This window comes from Coccinella septempunctata, chromosome 7 (assembly GCF_907165205.1).
Source record: "Coccinella septempunctata chromosome 7, icCocSept1.1, whole genome shotgun sequence".
In the NCBI taxonomy this organism is placed as follows: Eukaryota; Metazoa; Arthropoda; class Insecta; order Coleoptera; family Coccinellidae; genus Coccinella; species Coccinella septempunctata.
In genome coordinates, this window is record NC_058195.1 from 29,549,880 (window position 1) to 29,566,871 (window position 16,992).

Below are 16,992 nucleotides of genomic sequence, written 5' to 3' on the forward strand. Positions count from 1 at the left end.
GCTTGATGTCAGAAATCTTAAAATCGCAATGTTACGACGCTTTCAGGAAGTTCTTATATATTTCATAGTTATAAATGATTGAATGATACAATATTGATTGGAGCAAGTTTTAATCATATTAGCTCGAGCACTTGTATCTTCCGCACTTCTAATGACATTGTCATTATAAGCAACGCTTTTGCACAAAAGTTATTTTGGAGTATCTTATTGTGATTATCCATTGTTAGTGAGTTTGGTCTTGCCAACTGTTACTTCATCACTCGTCTATTGTAGAAAACGACCTGTGGAATTCTGCATGTCATAGAATCCCACCGAATATGAATAAGACCAAATATTCGTATTTCCACAGTGACAAATCGAAATTGCTGGCATACAATCATAATTATTATTATTGAATCCTACAATTCCTACATTCATGCTCAGATTAACTTTTATAAACAAAAACTTATTGAAGACAGTTTGATCCAGATGATTCCAGCATCTTCATATCCTCTATTAAAATTTTGGCATGTGGTTCACCGATGCATAGAAATATAAAACGAGAAGAAGTCCAACTCCCTTGCTGAAATTTCTAGCGCAGCGCTACTTCCTAATCGCACCGGCAGAAATCGGAACTTTGGCTCTGTGGCAGTGGCCGTAGAAAGTGGGTCCTTTTAAAATCGCCATCTTACTTGTAATTTAAAAATGAAACTATATCATTCATTTGTAACAACACTGATAAATCAATGAAAAATAAGGTGATTAAAAAATGAATCGTGATTTTTTTTCAACTATTGAATTGTAGGTACAGTAACAATTAAAATTGAACACTGAAAGAGGCCACCGTGAAACTAAAAAGGTATATTACCTAATGAAACGACTGCATTTCAGGGGGTGTTTTAAAAGTAGTAAGTATTTACAAATTATTGGAAAATAAAATAAGAGTATTTCAGGAAGAAGCGAAATTTTTATTAACCCTTAAACCATATCACTAAGAAGTTGTTCTGTAGAAAATGATATTGGTTAAGAATATAACGACATAACTATTACAGTAAACTAGAAATTAATTATGGGTATTCTTGTAATTCCTCCTGTTGACTGGATCTTCGAAGTCTTCTTTTCGGTAAACTCTCTATTTCTTCTGGTAAACCATTTTCGAGAAAATTTTTTGAAGGAATGTTGAGTTTTCAAATACTGAAAATAAGTAGTCAGTTGCAAAATTGTACTTCATCTCATTAGTAGGATTTTCTTTTCATAAGAATTACGCTTGGTTTTGTATCGTCTTTGAGTAGGTATTCAACTCGGTCTTATTCAAACTCAATGGTAATATTTTTTGAACGAATATAGTATGGAATCATATTTCCCAATTTTTTCGACAAGTCAAAAGGCACTCGTGTGGCCAAGCGGCCCGTTTTATGAGATCTAAAGAATAGCCACAATTGAGTTGGAGTGATTTTGGGGACAGCGGTCTCATCGAACCGCTGGCCTTAAACCAAGTCAACTTTCAACGTGTTAAAATACAATTTTCCTTCGAAGAACTTATACTTTCTCAAGCCATCGGTGAGCAGACAAATTCCAAGCTTCATGACTACACAAACATAATTATCAAAAAACCAATCACTTACCAGTAAAGCATGAAACGGAACTAGAAGAACGTATATGATTTCCACTAGTCAAACAAATTATTGAAAAAATAAGGACATTTCTTGGAAAAACTTCGCCAAAATAAATCTGTCATCAGAACCATAGATAAACAATATAGATGGCAAACTCTCTATAAAAATTTTGTCACGAATAACAGTACCATTTATTAAGACTCAGCAAAAAAAGTCGGTAAATTTGTCGTCATCGTCATCTTACGGTTTGATTCATCGTTACATTAGTTTTGATTACTTTTTAGGTTATTTTCATTTCAAATCTATCAAATAATAATGTGAATTCATACAAACAGTTTATTACATGAAATTTTCACATATCGTAATTGAAAATACATTGGAATATATGATTGAGGAACAAAAAAATAATTGGAACGTACAAATAATAGGTTACAAGTGTTCAAAATGAAATGAGAACAGGAATCGGACGATGAAATGGAGTTATAAAAACATCAAAATACAAGGGATAATTTGTCGCTTTATTTCCCATTTATCAATTTATTTGCAAGTAAGGAATAATTGATGGTGGAAAATTTTCAGTATGATTCATTGGGCTTGAACCATCAAATGAGTTCATTATACATAGTCAGGTATATCACCAGGGGTGTAGTCAGGGTCAGAGCACACCTCAAGAGTTTTTTATATGCACAAAAAAATATTGTAAATTTTTGTGCAACCTGCTAGAAGTGAAAATAGCCCAAATAAATTTCTGGCTGTATCACTGGGTGGTAAGACAAGAGAGTCAAGAGACAGTTATTTTCATATCCTGAGAAATTATTGTTTGATCGAAATCAATTCACATACATTGCACCCATTGATAGGAGTATCAACAAATATTATGATCTGAAACGAACTAGCCATTCACCACCATTACTCAAAGCATCAACAGCTCCCAATACCATTTGAGTTGAGTGGTTTTAAAAAATAAAGCGACAAATCAGCAATTATGTAAAGATTAAGAGCGGGTTTCACAAAACTTGGATTGCCTGATTAACGATTTGACAGTCACTCGATTCCCAGATAATCAAATCATTGAATCTTTAATATTTCTGGATATATTGAAAATGTAGCAGTTGAGAATCATTGAATGGACGTATATAGATAATAATTGGATGAAAGAATGATATTCAGACTGCTCATGATGCATAAACTATCGAAAACAAATCGTTTATCCGTCAATTAAGCATTGGTTCCCTAATAAAATTTTGTGAAACTGGGGGTTAGTACACATAACTGTTTGAAATGTTTTGAGAAAATTAATTGATCTAGGAAATGTTTTCTTCTACACCGGATAATGAAATATGATTATTAAGGAATAAAAAAAATGCAAAATGGGAAGAAAAAAATGAATATGAGGAGGTAAATGAAACCATGAAAGGGTTAAATCTACCTCCTCCTTTTCTGATATTTTTCTGGAGCCATCTTCATGATGGGATCAGAAAAATTTTGTAGATTTTTTTACCACATAGAATTTTATTCACTGTTCGGATATAGAACAGCAAAATGAATCTGAAACCAAACTCAATAAATTCTTTATGGACCTGTGTGTGGGCTAAACAGAACAACCATTCAATATCTTTTTCACATATCTCACTAATGACTTCCTTTTTAATATTATACATATTAATTTTCATGGGTATTGTACTAAATACCTGGCGAGAAAATTCATGAAAAATACTAGTGAATGTTCTGGAGGGATATACCATTTTGGATTCTGGGTACGTTTTTGCCTTAATAAGGATATTTGTAGGCCTCTATGATTCCTAAACATTCAGAACATTTACTAATATTTTTCATTTTTTTTTAGCCAAATACCCAGCAACATAGGGGGTCGCCAAGTCTCTATCGATATTTGAAAATTTTTGTTGCACTGTATAAACAGGTGGTTCTTCTCTTGTTACTGGATGTGATGCTTTACTTTTTTTTAGAATGAAGTTTTTAAGAGTATCAAGAGCGTTATTAGTGTTATCCTCCTCACAATTCGAGCCGGGAGAATGTGGTGATAGAAAATTATTGATGAGAAGGGACTTACGGAATAAATGAATGATGAACAGGTAGGATTAACATTTCTCACACCTTGGCTTCTTATTTGGGAAAAATTTTTTTTCAAGGGATCTTGATTGAAATTTCGGGCAGCTAGAAATTTAAAACCTTCCGTTTTCAAGATTTGCCAGATATATAAGAAGCCACGGATTGTGAATTTGAAATGTTTTAAGTAACTACAGTCGACTCTCGTTAATTCGAAACTCGAGGGACTCTTAAAATATTACGAATTATCGAGTGTTTGAAATATCAAATGGTTCGAAATTTGTGAGAGAAAATAAATAAAACTTCGAATTATTAAGTGCTGATCAATTTTTATTTATTAACTGCTATTCTATAACAATGTCAAAAGTTCAGAGGTACATTCGTGTACATACATGTATATTCATAATGTGAATTAATTAATCTTTCGAAAGAAGTCTGTTATACTGGTTTGCTTCAAAGCATATTGCTGCTGCTCAGACTGCTCAATAACTTTTTTTAGGAGAAAAAGTGCCTGAAATGCTTTTTCATCACTTTCGTTTTGTAGACAGAAGCTTTGTAAGGTATCGAATGAGGATCTTGCTTCCTTAACTGACACCTCTGCCAAAGGTTCTGATGTATCATCCTCAGCTTCATCGTTACTTTTTTCATTCGTATCTGTCTCAGATAAAATTTCGCCATCGGTTAGTGAACCTGAGACAGCAACATCTTCATCCACTTGAACAAAGTTAGAAAAACTCACACCGCTGATGTCAACTAATGGTTCTATTGCTGGTTCTTCATCATCCATTTTCCTGATCTTCTTTTAAGAAACCGGATTTTTTGAAGCAATTGAGAATCGTTAGGGGTGTTACAGCTCTCCATGCCTTGTCAATCAGTAAAATAGCTGTCAGAACTGTGATATTTGCAGTTAGCTGCTTGTCGAGAGATTCTAAAAAGAGCTTAACAATTTCTTTGCGATAGAACGTCTTAAAATTATGGATGATCCCTTGGTCCAATGGTTGCAATTTGGAAGTTGTATTTGGCGGAAAGAAGTAGAGTTCCACGTTGGACAATATAGGAGGATTGTTGTGGACAGTGCAATTGTCTAAAAATAGTTAAATTTTCCGCTTTTGTCGTTTCATGTCCCCATTAACTGTTAAAAGCCAATTGTTAAAAAGTTCTGTCGTCATCCAAGCTTTTTTGTTAGCACGATAGTCAGTAGGAAACGATTTCACTCCTTTGAAACATCGCGGTTTCATTGCTTTTCCTATCACTAAGGGTTTAAGTCTTTCCGATCCGTCCATATTTACTGCAAGTAAAACTGTCAACCTCTCTTTACTATGTTTTCCCCCATGACATTTTTCATCTTTAAAAGTAAGCGTCTTGTCCGGTATACATTTGAAAAATAGGCCAGTTTCATCAGTATTAAAAATGTCTCGGGCATCATGGTTTTCAATCAAGGTCTTCAATTTACCGTGCCAATTCAAGCATACTACATCATCAACACTTCCACTTTCCCCACAAACTTTTTTAAATACAACTCTATTTCTCTTTTTGAAATTTGTAAGCCACCCTTCACTTGACGCAAAGTTATTGATGCTTAGGGTAGACGCGAACTCTTTTGCTTTTTCCTTTAACAAGTTTCCGCTAATAGACACTTTTTGTTGTCTGCACTGTCTCAGCCAAATGACCAGGCTTTCTTCCAGACGGGGAAATTCATCTTTAGTAGTTCTTTTCCGTACTCCAGCAGTTTGAGTAGCATAAATTTTCTCCTTGTGCTTTATTATGGTTGGGAGAGTACTCAGAGGAATCTTGAATTCTTTTGCAACATCACTTTTCTTCTCACCTTCGTCTACTTTTTCGATTAACTTCTTCTTTTCAGCAATCGTCAAACATTTATACTTTCTAGGGTTCATAACTAAACGAACTTTTAATCTGTATACCAACGAAAGAGTAACCAATTCGTGTGTGTCAAATACATAGTCAAACTAATCATAACAAAAACAAAGGGTCGTGTACGTTGATACAAGTTTGAACTTGTAGCAAAATGTACTTCCAATCTTTCCGGCTCTTTCTCTATGCAACTTTGAATTGTCGAGTGTTGGACGCCGATGAGTTCGAATTAACGCGTCGTTTTATTATATAGCAATGATTTTTTAGTTCGAATTACCAAGTGCATAAAAATGTATTGATTTTGTTCGAAATATAAAGAGATTTTGAAGGGAACTTGTGATAGCTTTGAATTATAGAGAGGTTCGAATTATCGCAGGTTTGAATTAACGAGAGTCGACTGTATTGGATCTGAGGATGGATTACTTCTGAAGGACATGGACTCTAGGATTGGGATGGATTTATTCCAGAAATCGGTATGGGGAGAATTTCCTTTCACCACACCCACAAGGGGCTTGTACGAAGAAGGACTTTCATAACGTCCGCTGATACTGTCAAAAAGCTGATCAAAAAAAAGTAGAGCATCAGCAGTTTGTGTTGCAGAGGGATCTATGAAATACCGTGATGAACTGGTTATTTCATTGCTTACCCTTGCTAATAATTTCAGAACCGTACCAACAGATCTACTGAAAACATGAGCAGCACACTTCACTTTCATTTTTTTAATCCTTTGTAGTATTACATGTTCCTCTGTCAGTTTAGGCAGTGTACTATATGCATCACTAGTACTCCAATTATATAAGGCGACAATATGTTACCAAGACGCTACTTTTTGAATGCCCTCTTGACAAAAGTATAAATCTTTTGTCAAGAGAGTATTACGAATACCCTTGAGCAGATGGGGAGGATCATGTAGATGAACAATTTCTTGTTCATCTTTAAGATAGCTCTGGTATCTGTTCTCCATACCGTTCCTCAAGCAGTATTCTTCAGTCTCTGTTAACAGTCTATTGATGGCCGCAACATTCATTGAACCTTGGTCACATATGGTGGCTATTACGTGCAAACCTGCCAGACGAACATGTCTTACCACATCTTTAATAATTAAAACTAAATCGCTTGTGGGCGTCGAATTTTGACAAAAATGAAAAGCAAGTGGCTGCTTCAATTTTCCCCGAACGCTCTTAATCATAAACACCAAGGCATGATCTGCTAGTTCGGCTCTTCTTTTACCACTGCCCATGTCCACTAGGCCTTCAATACAATATCTAGAGAAATTGTATGAAAGCCCGGCACTCAAGGCAACTTCATCAAACATGAGGACACAAAATCTGTCCAATCTATTCAGTTTACCCAGTGAATTTCCCAAACTTTCAAAAATTCCTAAAGGATGAAGTAGAGGAATTTACATCTTTATCAAATTGAAAGAAATATATTTTCAACTTCTGTATCTGATACTTCCGATTGTGTTCTGTATCGACAGGAATATTTGAAACTGTCTCCCTATGCGATTCTTCACCATATTTACCGATAACATGAAAGGAGTTCATGAAGGACCAAACAGGTCTGCTTTTTGCAGGAGCGTCACTTTTCTCGATTTTCTCTTTTATAAGAATTTCCCTCCTATATTTTCTCGCAGGCTTTTAAACCTGGCCTTTGCTTCCATCACTAAAACGTAAATGAATAATGGATACTAGGTATTATCACTTGAAGTTTTTAATATATATATTACCTATACAGGGTGGACAAATTTCGATGTTTTAGCATTACATCTTTCAAACCAGAGAAGATAGACAAAATCTGATACGCCATTCTCATTCTCGAAACTAACAAGACAAGTAGTCATTTTTGTCCACTTTCTTTTGTTATCGAGTTATAAGCGAGAATTGGAAAAATGACGATATCGAAATAAATTTATGTCTCCGCTAATACTGATGACAGAGCTCTGAAATCAAAACATTATGCAGGAAATTTTTTACGTAGCATCCAGTGGCGTGCTCGCCTCTTTAGCAGGATTTTCAATTGCTAAGCTATGACCCAAAGTTAGGTTGTTAGATTTCTGTTAAATTTTTTGAAAGCTTCATTTTTACTAATTTCAAAAATATATAACATGATATGGTTTGTATCAATATAAATAATAAAATATGGTCAAAAACCTTTTTTCTCAATATTTCTATGATTTTAACTTTTGACGAGCATAGACAAATAGAGCTTTCTATAATATAAGAAGAGCAGTCTCCTTCCGACAATGTCATTCTTTCTATGGCTTTTTATCAATTTTCACAAGATTTGAATCTGGATATATTTCATAGATTTTTATATCTCAATGTGAATTCGAAAATGACGAAAAAATCCACATGATCGACTGTTTCAATCGATACAGTTATAATGAGATAAATTTAACAGAATTATTTTTATAAGTCTCCACAATGAATACACACACGAACCAATCTATTTCAAATAGCATACGAAATAAGGCATATGATTAAACTAAACAATTCAACTAATTGCTTTCCTAAGAAAGGAACAAAGAAGAAATAATATATTAGTGATAACAATTGGTCAGTAATAACTTTTGATGAGAATAAAGTTTCTACCGAAGATGCTCAAATCGTTGACCATCCGCGAAACTGTGATCAACCAACTTGGGAGATTTTATCTCAGTTCTATTATACTTCTCTTACTATTTTCAAGAAGTTTGTCCTCAATGTGTCCGCTAAAAAAATCTAATAGTGACAAATCAGTTGAACGAGACGGCCATCTATTGGCTCTTGATTTCCTATCCATTTATTTCCGAAGATGTTTGATAATATTTTTTTGATGTTTCTACTATTGTGTGGTGGGGCACCATCTTGTATAATATTTCTCCTCTCAAGAAGAGGTAAATTGAATATCCTTCAACAATGTGCTACTCAATTATTACTTCATAGCGTTGACTGTTTAAATTTCCGTTGTAAGTGCAATAGGCCAACACTCGCTATTTTATAACCAAACATTAAACCCAAACCTATCCTGATTAGGGACATTTAAAGTATTATGTGGATTGATTTCTGACCACAAATGCTCATTGTGTCTATTGAATATCCCAGCACTTATGTGAACTTCGTCTGACCATATAACTTTCTCAAAAAACGACGAGTCTTCCTCTAGTTTTTTTTTAAATACCAGTGGTAAAATTCTAATCGACAGGCAGGATCTCTAGGCCGGAGAGGCGGTTGTTTTCTGTAGGCCTAGGGCCGAAATTTACTATTTTTCAATATATCCAAAGCTCGCTTTGTAGATACACCTACTTGACGGCTCGAAATATTTTTGGAGGAAGTGAACCTTTAATATCCTTTGCCACATTTTGCCATCAACTAAAATTTCAATTTCATTCAGTAGGAGATCAATTGTCACATTTGCTTTTCTCTTCATCTGGTTAGTTTTCAGAATATTGTTCAGACTTTCCAACGCCATATTGGTGTTAATGTCTGCATATAGTCTATAGGAATGAGCTATCCTTGCTTCCCTTTGGTAATAATATCTACAGAAATAAATATTAAATTCGTATCAAAAACTGTAAATAGGTAGCATGGAAATTTTTATTTTGAACTATTTCAGAAACATTGCTAAATTAATATACATACTTCTTGAGATAATTGAGGAAAATTCATTCTTCAGCATTTTCCAGTTTTTCAAAGTATCTCTAGCTCTTTTCTTTGAATTTTTGAACGTCCATTTCATTCAGTATTTTTTTCATGTCGAACTTCATACTTTTTCTTATTACCTGATTACGTATCTGAAAAAAAACTTAAGTCTTTTCCCTTGGAAAATTATAATTTCATTTTATTCAGCAATAAATAAGTACTTTCGATCTACCTTGGATCACCTAGACATGCCTGATGCACAAGAGCCTTCTTGGTCTATTTCCCATGACTTTTACCCAAGCGTTATAGTATTTTGGGTCATCATCTCTCAAGAAATATTCTGGCTGTATTACATCCACAACTTTCTCACGCAATGCTTGCATGGAAACTTCTTGAGTGATCTGATCCAATCTATTACTGGGAAAAAAGGCCACTGGAAAACCCATATTCCTGTCATCTTTTACGAGCATTTTAGTCAGATCCATTCTCTTCTGATTGGTAGAGTGTGTTCCATCCATGCAAATAATTCTTGAGAAATTTTTCCGTTTTATTTCCATCACACTATTCATAAACCCTAAACAAAAGTCACTAGGATTCAATAGTGGATGATGTTCACCTGTAATAAAGAGAAATACAGTTGATTATCTATCATTTCAAACTCGCAATTAATTTTTCTTTCAGTTAGACTTTTTAATAATAGAAGGAAACATTTCTTTCAGGTATAGAGCATATTTTGCTGTTTAAAAAAGAAGCAGTATTTTCTTCCATTGTCATTCCATTCCTTCACTTTAAGATTTACGGCTGTCATTGTATTCTCATGTTTCTTTTTTAATATATTATGCTTCTTTGACAAATAGGATATATCTTTTCTGTTCAACAAATTCAACCTTTGTAAATTGTCAGATTTCACATTCCTAGCATCAGAAAGAATTTTTTCCACTGCAACACTATCCCATAATATTTTTACATTTTTTTTTCTCATGTTTCGATAAAATAAATGTTGGTTTCTTATCTCCTTTTCATGACCTACGTGTGTTCTCCAATATCTTGAAAAAGTCTCTCCCAATATGAAAAATTCAATTTTCAGAAAAATCACCTGTAATTTCATATCTATAAGATGTCCAAAAAACTACTAGACATCTTAGGCATATCAGTGGGAGTGTACAGATAAGATAAATTTATATCAATGATTTAAAGAAACTTGTAACGCCCTTTTCTCAGGTATCTCGAGCGCCAGCTATTCTTTGAAGAAGTTGAAGACAAGGTTCGGTGTTATCTGGGGTGTTAGCGATAAGCAGTGAAAGTCAAAATCGGATTTCACAATTTTATTCGTTGTCTCGTAGTAAGAAATACGACCGGCAAAATTATTACAGTTTGAGGTAATTAACGAATTTGGAAAAAAAACAATTTTGAAAATGATGATTGTGCAATTTTGCTGTTTCCGAAAATCGATGGATTGATTTGAAAAATTGAACAAAAATAGGATTACTCATTTTAGATAGAATTTAAAATTTTACCGAACACTATATTTTTAGTGAAAACTTTTTTAGATGATTTGAGCAAATACCCTTGATGTTTTGTCCACTTCTACCTTCACGGAATCCCAAGAGCGAGCTCTTGAGAAAGTCACATAGAGTTGTCCATGAGAAAAGACAGGACTCGCTAGGTATATGCCAACGCGTTCAAATGTTTGCCCCTGTGCTTTATTAATGGTGAGGGCAAAGCAAAGTTCCAACGGAAATTGTCGTCTTTTCAGTACAAACGGCAAGTTTTGGTCGGAAGAAGTTAGATCCATTCTAGGAATGAGAACTCTTTTCCCGCAAAAACGGCCGGTGACGATCTCGGCTGTTATCAACATATCTGTTACAGCTAACACCAGTAGTCGTGTACCGTTAATCAATCCATCTTCAAGACATAAATTTCGAAGAAGTATAACCGGTACACCTACTTTGAGTTTGAGTTTGTGATGAGGCATTCCGCTTGGTGTTATGCTGTTCAAATATTCTTCAGGAAAGTTTGCCACCTCGTCTTCATCACCCGAAGCCACGCTATCGTTACTGTGAATAACGAAGGTCTTTCCGGGAAACGATTCGAGAATTTTGTCATTGAGTAAATTACAATGTTCATTCTTGGGACAGAGAATAGCTCGCTGTGCGAGTTGCTGTGGTGTAAGAGCGTGAAGCTGTCCGTAAATCTCTCTAACAACATCAACCGTCAGACAACGATCTGGCAGATTAACAAAATCACCATCTTTTGTGTCCTTGTCTCTGACGATTTGGGTGTTGGTGGTACCCCTGCCCAGATCTTCTAGCCATCGGGTGAAATCCTCCTTACCTGCATTTACACGCATATTGGTCGTCAGATGGACCACTTGAAAAACTCTCCAAAACCTATAATTTGTGAAAAAGAGCTCGATTTGTTCTACACGACCAGGAGCTACTGGAAGTAGCTGTTTAACATCTCCTCCAAGTAGTATGCATTTACCTCCGAAAGGTCGGTGATCCATACTTACATGTCGAAGTAGATCGTCCACAATATTAAGGACATGGTAACTGGCCATAGAGACTTCGTCCCAAATTATAAGCCGAATTTTTCTCAAGTGGTCAGCCTCCTGGGATTGTGCCGTTATAGAGGAGCGGGAAGATGCATTCAGATGTAATGGCAACCTGAACGTCGAATGAACCGTTCTTCCGTTTCTGAGCAATAACGCATCTATCGCAGTGAAGGCTACGGCAATAGTCGGTATATGCCGTTCCTCGCAATATTCCAGCAACGTGTTGTACAGATGAGTCTTTCCCGTACCACCATTGCCTTGGAGATATAAATATCTATCTATACCTAACGCCGCTGACTCGACCGCAGTAATGATTTTGTTGAACACATTGCGTTGATCCTGGTTCAAACTCCCAAGACTTGAATCTGACGACTCCGTTCTCGAAGTCTCATCGTCGTCGTTGGTGTTGGTAACGTTGACTCCCGAACTTGAGGTCGGCTCCGACATATTAAAGTCTCTAAGAGTTTTTCCCAGAAAACGTAATGTCTTCTCTATTCTACGCAGAGCGCAATCTTCAGATTGGCATTCTGAGATACCTTTCCTCACATAATCCTCTATCATGAATCGCTTGAACTCATTCCAAAGTGACAGTGGTTCGCCGATCTCACAGAAACACAGCATGTATGCGAATAATTTCCGCATACATCCGGGCATTTCTACCAGGGCTGCGTGTTCCAGAGTTCTGAACCACTCCGAATCAGATTTCTGGCCAGTACCGCTTCTTTAAACGTAGAATACAATGTGCCGTCGAAGGTTTTTAAATCATTAAAAGATTTTGCTCCTGGAAGTGAAGGAGCAAAATACGCAAATTGAACTTTTCTATGTACTTCGGACTTAGGTATTACAGATCGTTTTCTCAAACGTCTAACCCAGCGATGTTAGATGGCATTAAAAGAATAAAGGAGAGGTATTTCACAATACTTCCATTCACGTGCGCTAGGATCGTTCACATTAAGTTCGAAATACGCCTCCAAACGACTGAGTTTAGAACGTTGTAACGCTGTCATCTCTTCCCCTTCTTCAAAATATACCACACGTTCTCCAGGCAAATGGACGGGTAACCTATAGATTGTGTGACTTTTGTCTTGAATATGGAAAGACAACAATCTCCAAGCTGATTCACCGGAAGAGATGTAGCGGGAATCAATGAATGCTCTGATTTCGTCCCAAACGACCTCATTTCGCAACTGAAGAACGGCAGCATCAGGACCTTTATTTATATATTTGAAAACATATTTTATAGCTCCTACTGAAGTAATCACTTCCACGTTTATATGAGATTGATATTTCATGGATTAATATGGATTATACGGAACTACGTCTCTGTTATCTATCACACACATTCCCTTGTTTCTTTTGAATATCGCGGTGCGACCGTAATTTCTTCGCCTATATACGGGCAACGCACAATTAATTTTGGTGATTTCCGAAAACTCTTTGGGGTAATGCTTGGTGCACTGTCCGTCGACCATACATGGAGAATCCGGTGCGCGATCACCACAGGGTCCGTGAATCATGGTGGACATTATAATATCAAAAAGCCGGGTGTTTTCGGCTGGTAGCTCGGCGCAAATCAGCTTGTCTACATCATCAGAATTTCGCAGTTTATATTCATCTGCCAAAGTCAGAAGACAGTGCATATGAGGAAGACCACGTTTTTGAAATTCTTTAACGTAAACGTAAGCGATCACATCACCGAAAATTTTGTATTTCAATATATCCTCGAAAAATGCCCTCCTTTTTGAATCGAACACTCGCCCGATTAGTTCCCGTCTATCCTGAGGATTCAACAGCTTACTTCCCATATTTTCAGTGATCTCACGCCAGTTGAGGTTACAGGTGAAAGTGACGAAAAGGGAGGTTCTTCCATATTTTGCTACAATGGCCATTGCATCTTGATAATTTTGCTGCATGAAACGTGCCCCTCCGATGAACGAACTCGGTAGGATAGTAACTCTACCTATTCTTTCACCACCATCAGGTTCCACTACCGTTCTTCGCGCAATATAATCTTGGAGCCCGACGTAGCTCTCGACGCGTAATTCCTTCTGATGTGTTCGCAAAAAATTTAATCGGAAGCCTTCTAACTCAACGTATTTGTCAACGATGAACTGTTGAGCCAAGCGTCCGGAAAGAAGAATCGGGTTGAAATGATTTGCACGAATCATCAGACGGTAGCACTCGAATTCTAATTTTGAAATCCGTTTATTTCCAATTGTTTTCTGCAACCCAGTCGACCATCCCAATTCTCCGTTAGGACAAAGTAATGGATAACAGAGAGCATCAACAATTGGAGACAATTTTGGGATATCCTTAATTTGGAAACTATTACTTGTACTTATTAAATTCACACGAACTGTGCCTGGTGGAGGTATATCCCCGTCGACTGTCTGAAAAATAGCGCCGATTTCGGTGGAAGTGGAAGGTGCCACGTAGACCTTCCTGTTGGTTCCTGGTTGTTGGTGGAAATATAGGCCTAGCTGCGGAACGGAATCGTTACCACTGGTTCGTCGTGTGTCACGAACCACTTGACCTAGGGTAGAGTACATTTGGGCGTATGGGTGAGTTTCCCTCAGCAGAGCATCTATTTGCCCTAATAATCGGGGGTTGCAACCGTCTCCAACTCCTTTTGATGCAATCTTCTTCGTGGCTTCTCCTGAATCCACGAAATACAGCGATCCAAATGCTGGATCGGATGGACAAACATAGCCTACTCGGTGGTATATCTGCCCTGAGACCACAACAACAGGGGCTCCTCTCGCCAAACCTTCTCTTTGAACGATTGTCGTGGAGCCGAGGGCGAGCAGCGTGTTGTAACTTTTTATATGTTATATGGAATTCTTCGATTGAGGGTGGTTGTTCATGATCAAAGCCTCCAGCAGGTCCGGATAAGCGGCACTCACCGGAAAGCTCACTGCGCCTCTTTTGCAGCAAATCATATTCTCGGTGCGAAAAAATAGTGCTCCACAGAAAGAGCACTCACTACTAAGCGCCTCAAGGTAATGGGCAGGCGTGTCCTCCTGATGTTCAGCGACATCACACACAACAGACGTAGAGATTTCCGTTTCGAAATTATCGTCCTGTCCAACTTCGCAATTTTCCGATATCATCGATGGCAAAACTGCTTTTGTAGATATTCTTTCGACTCCAAATGAGGTGGAATCGTATTCCTCCAGTAAATAATACTGGTCTCCATCTGACAAATTATCCACAGAAGCCATTCGCACCTCTATCGGAGTCAAATTGTAGAGCAGAACAGGAGAATAATTTTGCAATAAATAATTTAATAAATATTTGAGATTATTAAAGCTGAGCAAGCATGCTTTACCTTCCTCTTCTATATATTCACCGTTCTCCCCACGATTGTGAGAATCAAATAGATAATAGGAGTTCGCTATTTTTCCTATACAGGTAGATAATTCCCCAGACGTAAATATAGCGGAAGTATAATTTCGAAAAACCTGTGGTAGACCTTGCGCTAAAGGAATATCGAATTCTTCATGATTTTCAATGTTTATATGACCCACAACTGAATCTTCCTCATTTATATGCAATGAAAAGCAAACGTTATTGATTTTGAACTTTGGAAACACCTCCATAACTAACAAATGATTAGAAATGGGTAAATTTCGCGAAAAAATTGATTTTAAATATAATTTATCCCCGTAATCCAAAATATCATTTATGATCGCAGTGCACCAAGCATTGAAGGGGAGAAGTTTGCTATAAGCCAAATAGTAGTTTTATGAAACATAATTCAATACATTGAACTCTCATTGAATATAATGAAATTTAGTTATAATATGGAATTGCTGTAGAATATGCTAAATTTAAATATTATATTTCGTAATTTAGTGTTCTTGAAAGATAATTAATTTTCCAAAGTATTGAAGGTGAAAAGGAATATTGGAAAATATATCACTCATTGAATTTTTCCAAAAACACTTTCAGATTCTATAAAATTCCATAAATTCCACAGATTTCTGATTCATTTGTGAAAAAGTCTAAAAAAAATATTATACAAAAATATCTCAAATACCTTGAACGAAAACTTTCTTTCCCTTCTTCGTTTGCTTACTTAATTTGCTTGCTCCTCTCTTCCTTCTCTTCATGATTCGGCTCGAAGCTGAAATAAGTCAATTTGTAATGTGTTATTAATTCGTGACAATCTTTTGTCCTACTAAAAATGACACTTAAGGAAGCTTTAAGCTAGAATGAGGGACCGTAATTTTCAATTTGGAACGTTTGTGTTTTTATTTCAGAAACATTTTCATAGAAACGTTTCAGATTAACCTCTCATACGTAGGTCATTTCTGGTGTTGGGTGTATCTATGTCTCGCAAATATATATGAACCAAAAAGAGAAACGTTTCACGTGGAAAATTAGTGGTTTCAGTAACAAATTTTGGTTTACCTACTGCAGGATGATTCACATCCACTTCTGAATGATTCAATTAACGAAACTTTCTTATAAAATTGAATGACACTATTTCTTACCTTCTAAGTTTCGCAAAGTCCAAAATCCTTCTGGAGATTATTCTATGTGGTACCTATTGAATCGATAATAGTATATTAAATATTTCAGACTGAACATATTTTGCAAAATTTTTCTGGAAAAAAAAGTTGCATAGAATAAACGGGGGAATAATGATAATATAAATTTGTTTTAAAATCCAAAAAATCATTCTAAACTATTCAACAACTTCATAACATTCCTTTAAGATTTTGAATTTTTTCTGAGAAAAATTATGCTATATCACCATCTTGTTTCTGGAATACCCAATAGTTATATCTATATAATGTGAAATTTTTCAAAAAATTATTCTAGTATTGATAAATATGTATATGAAAATGAATAGAAGTTATCGCCAATTTTCGATAACAGTTTTTGATACAAAATTCTAAATACTCTTTGATGATATTTCTGATATTCAAAAGATTCATGACCTTTCCACATTCTTCCACTTTGATGTTATGAGGATACAGTAGCGCACGCCTCAACATTTCACCATGGTCGCCTAGGATGTTGAGAATAAGAAAAATAAACATAATAGTGACTGCGAATATTTGACTTTTTTCCGGTTTTTTCTCAATATTTTTCAACAATTTGAATGAATATAATAGTTTCAACAGAAATATATTCAGAATTGAATACTCAATCATATTTTTCGAACAATTTCATTTTCTTTCCTTATATTACTGGGAGTTCTTAGGCTCCAAAAATATTTTAGCTCAGTAGAGAATTTCGAACAATACATATCATTTTTACCAATTTTCAGATA

At 35.8% G+C, this 16,992-nt stretch overlaps 2 protein-coding genes across 2 annotated transcripts; both read right to left on the bottom strand.

Moving 5' to 3' along the window:
* Positions 1–4,756: 4,756 nt before the first annotated feature.
* On the bottom strand, positions 4,757–5,557 carry LOC123317720 (tigger transposable element-derived protein 6-like). The gene has a single exon (XM_044904329.1). The coding sequence runs from the start codon at positions 5,555–5,557 to the stop codon at positions 4,757–4,759; it is 801 nt and encodes a 266-aa protein (XP_044760264.1).
* A 3,786-nt stretch (positions 5,558–9,343) lies between these two features.
* LOC123317188 lies at positions 9,344–16,327 on the bottom strand. Its single transcript, XM_044903586.1, has 2 exons — positions 15,751–16,327; positions 9,344–9,773 (listed from the first exon to the last, which is right to left on the bottom strand). The coding sequence occupies exons 1-2, from the start codon at positions 15,821–15,823 to the stop codon at positions 9,400–9,402; spliced, it is 447 nt and encodes a 148-aa protein (XP_044759521.1). The 5' UTR covers positions 15,824–16,327; the 3' UTR covers positions 9,344–9,399.
* Between the last annotated feature and the right edge of the window lie 665 nt (positions 16,328–16,992).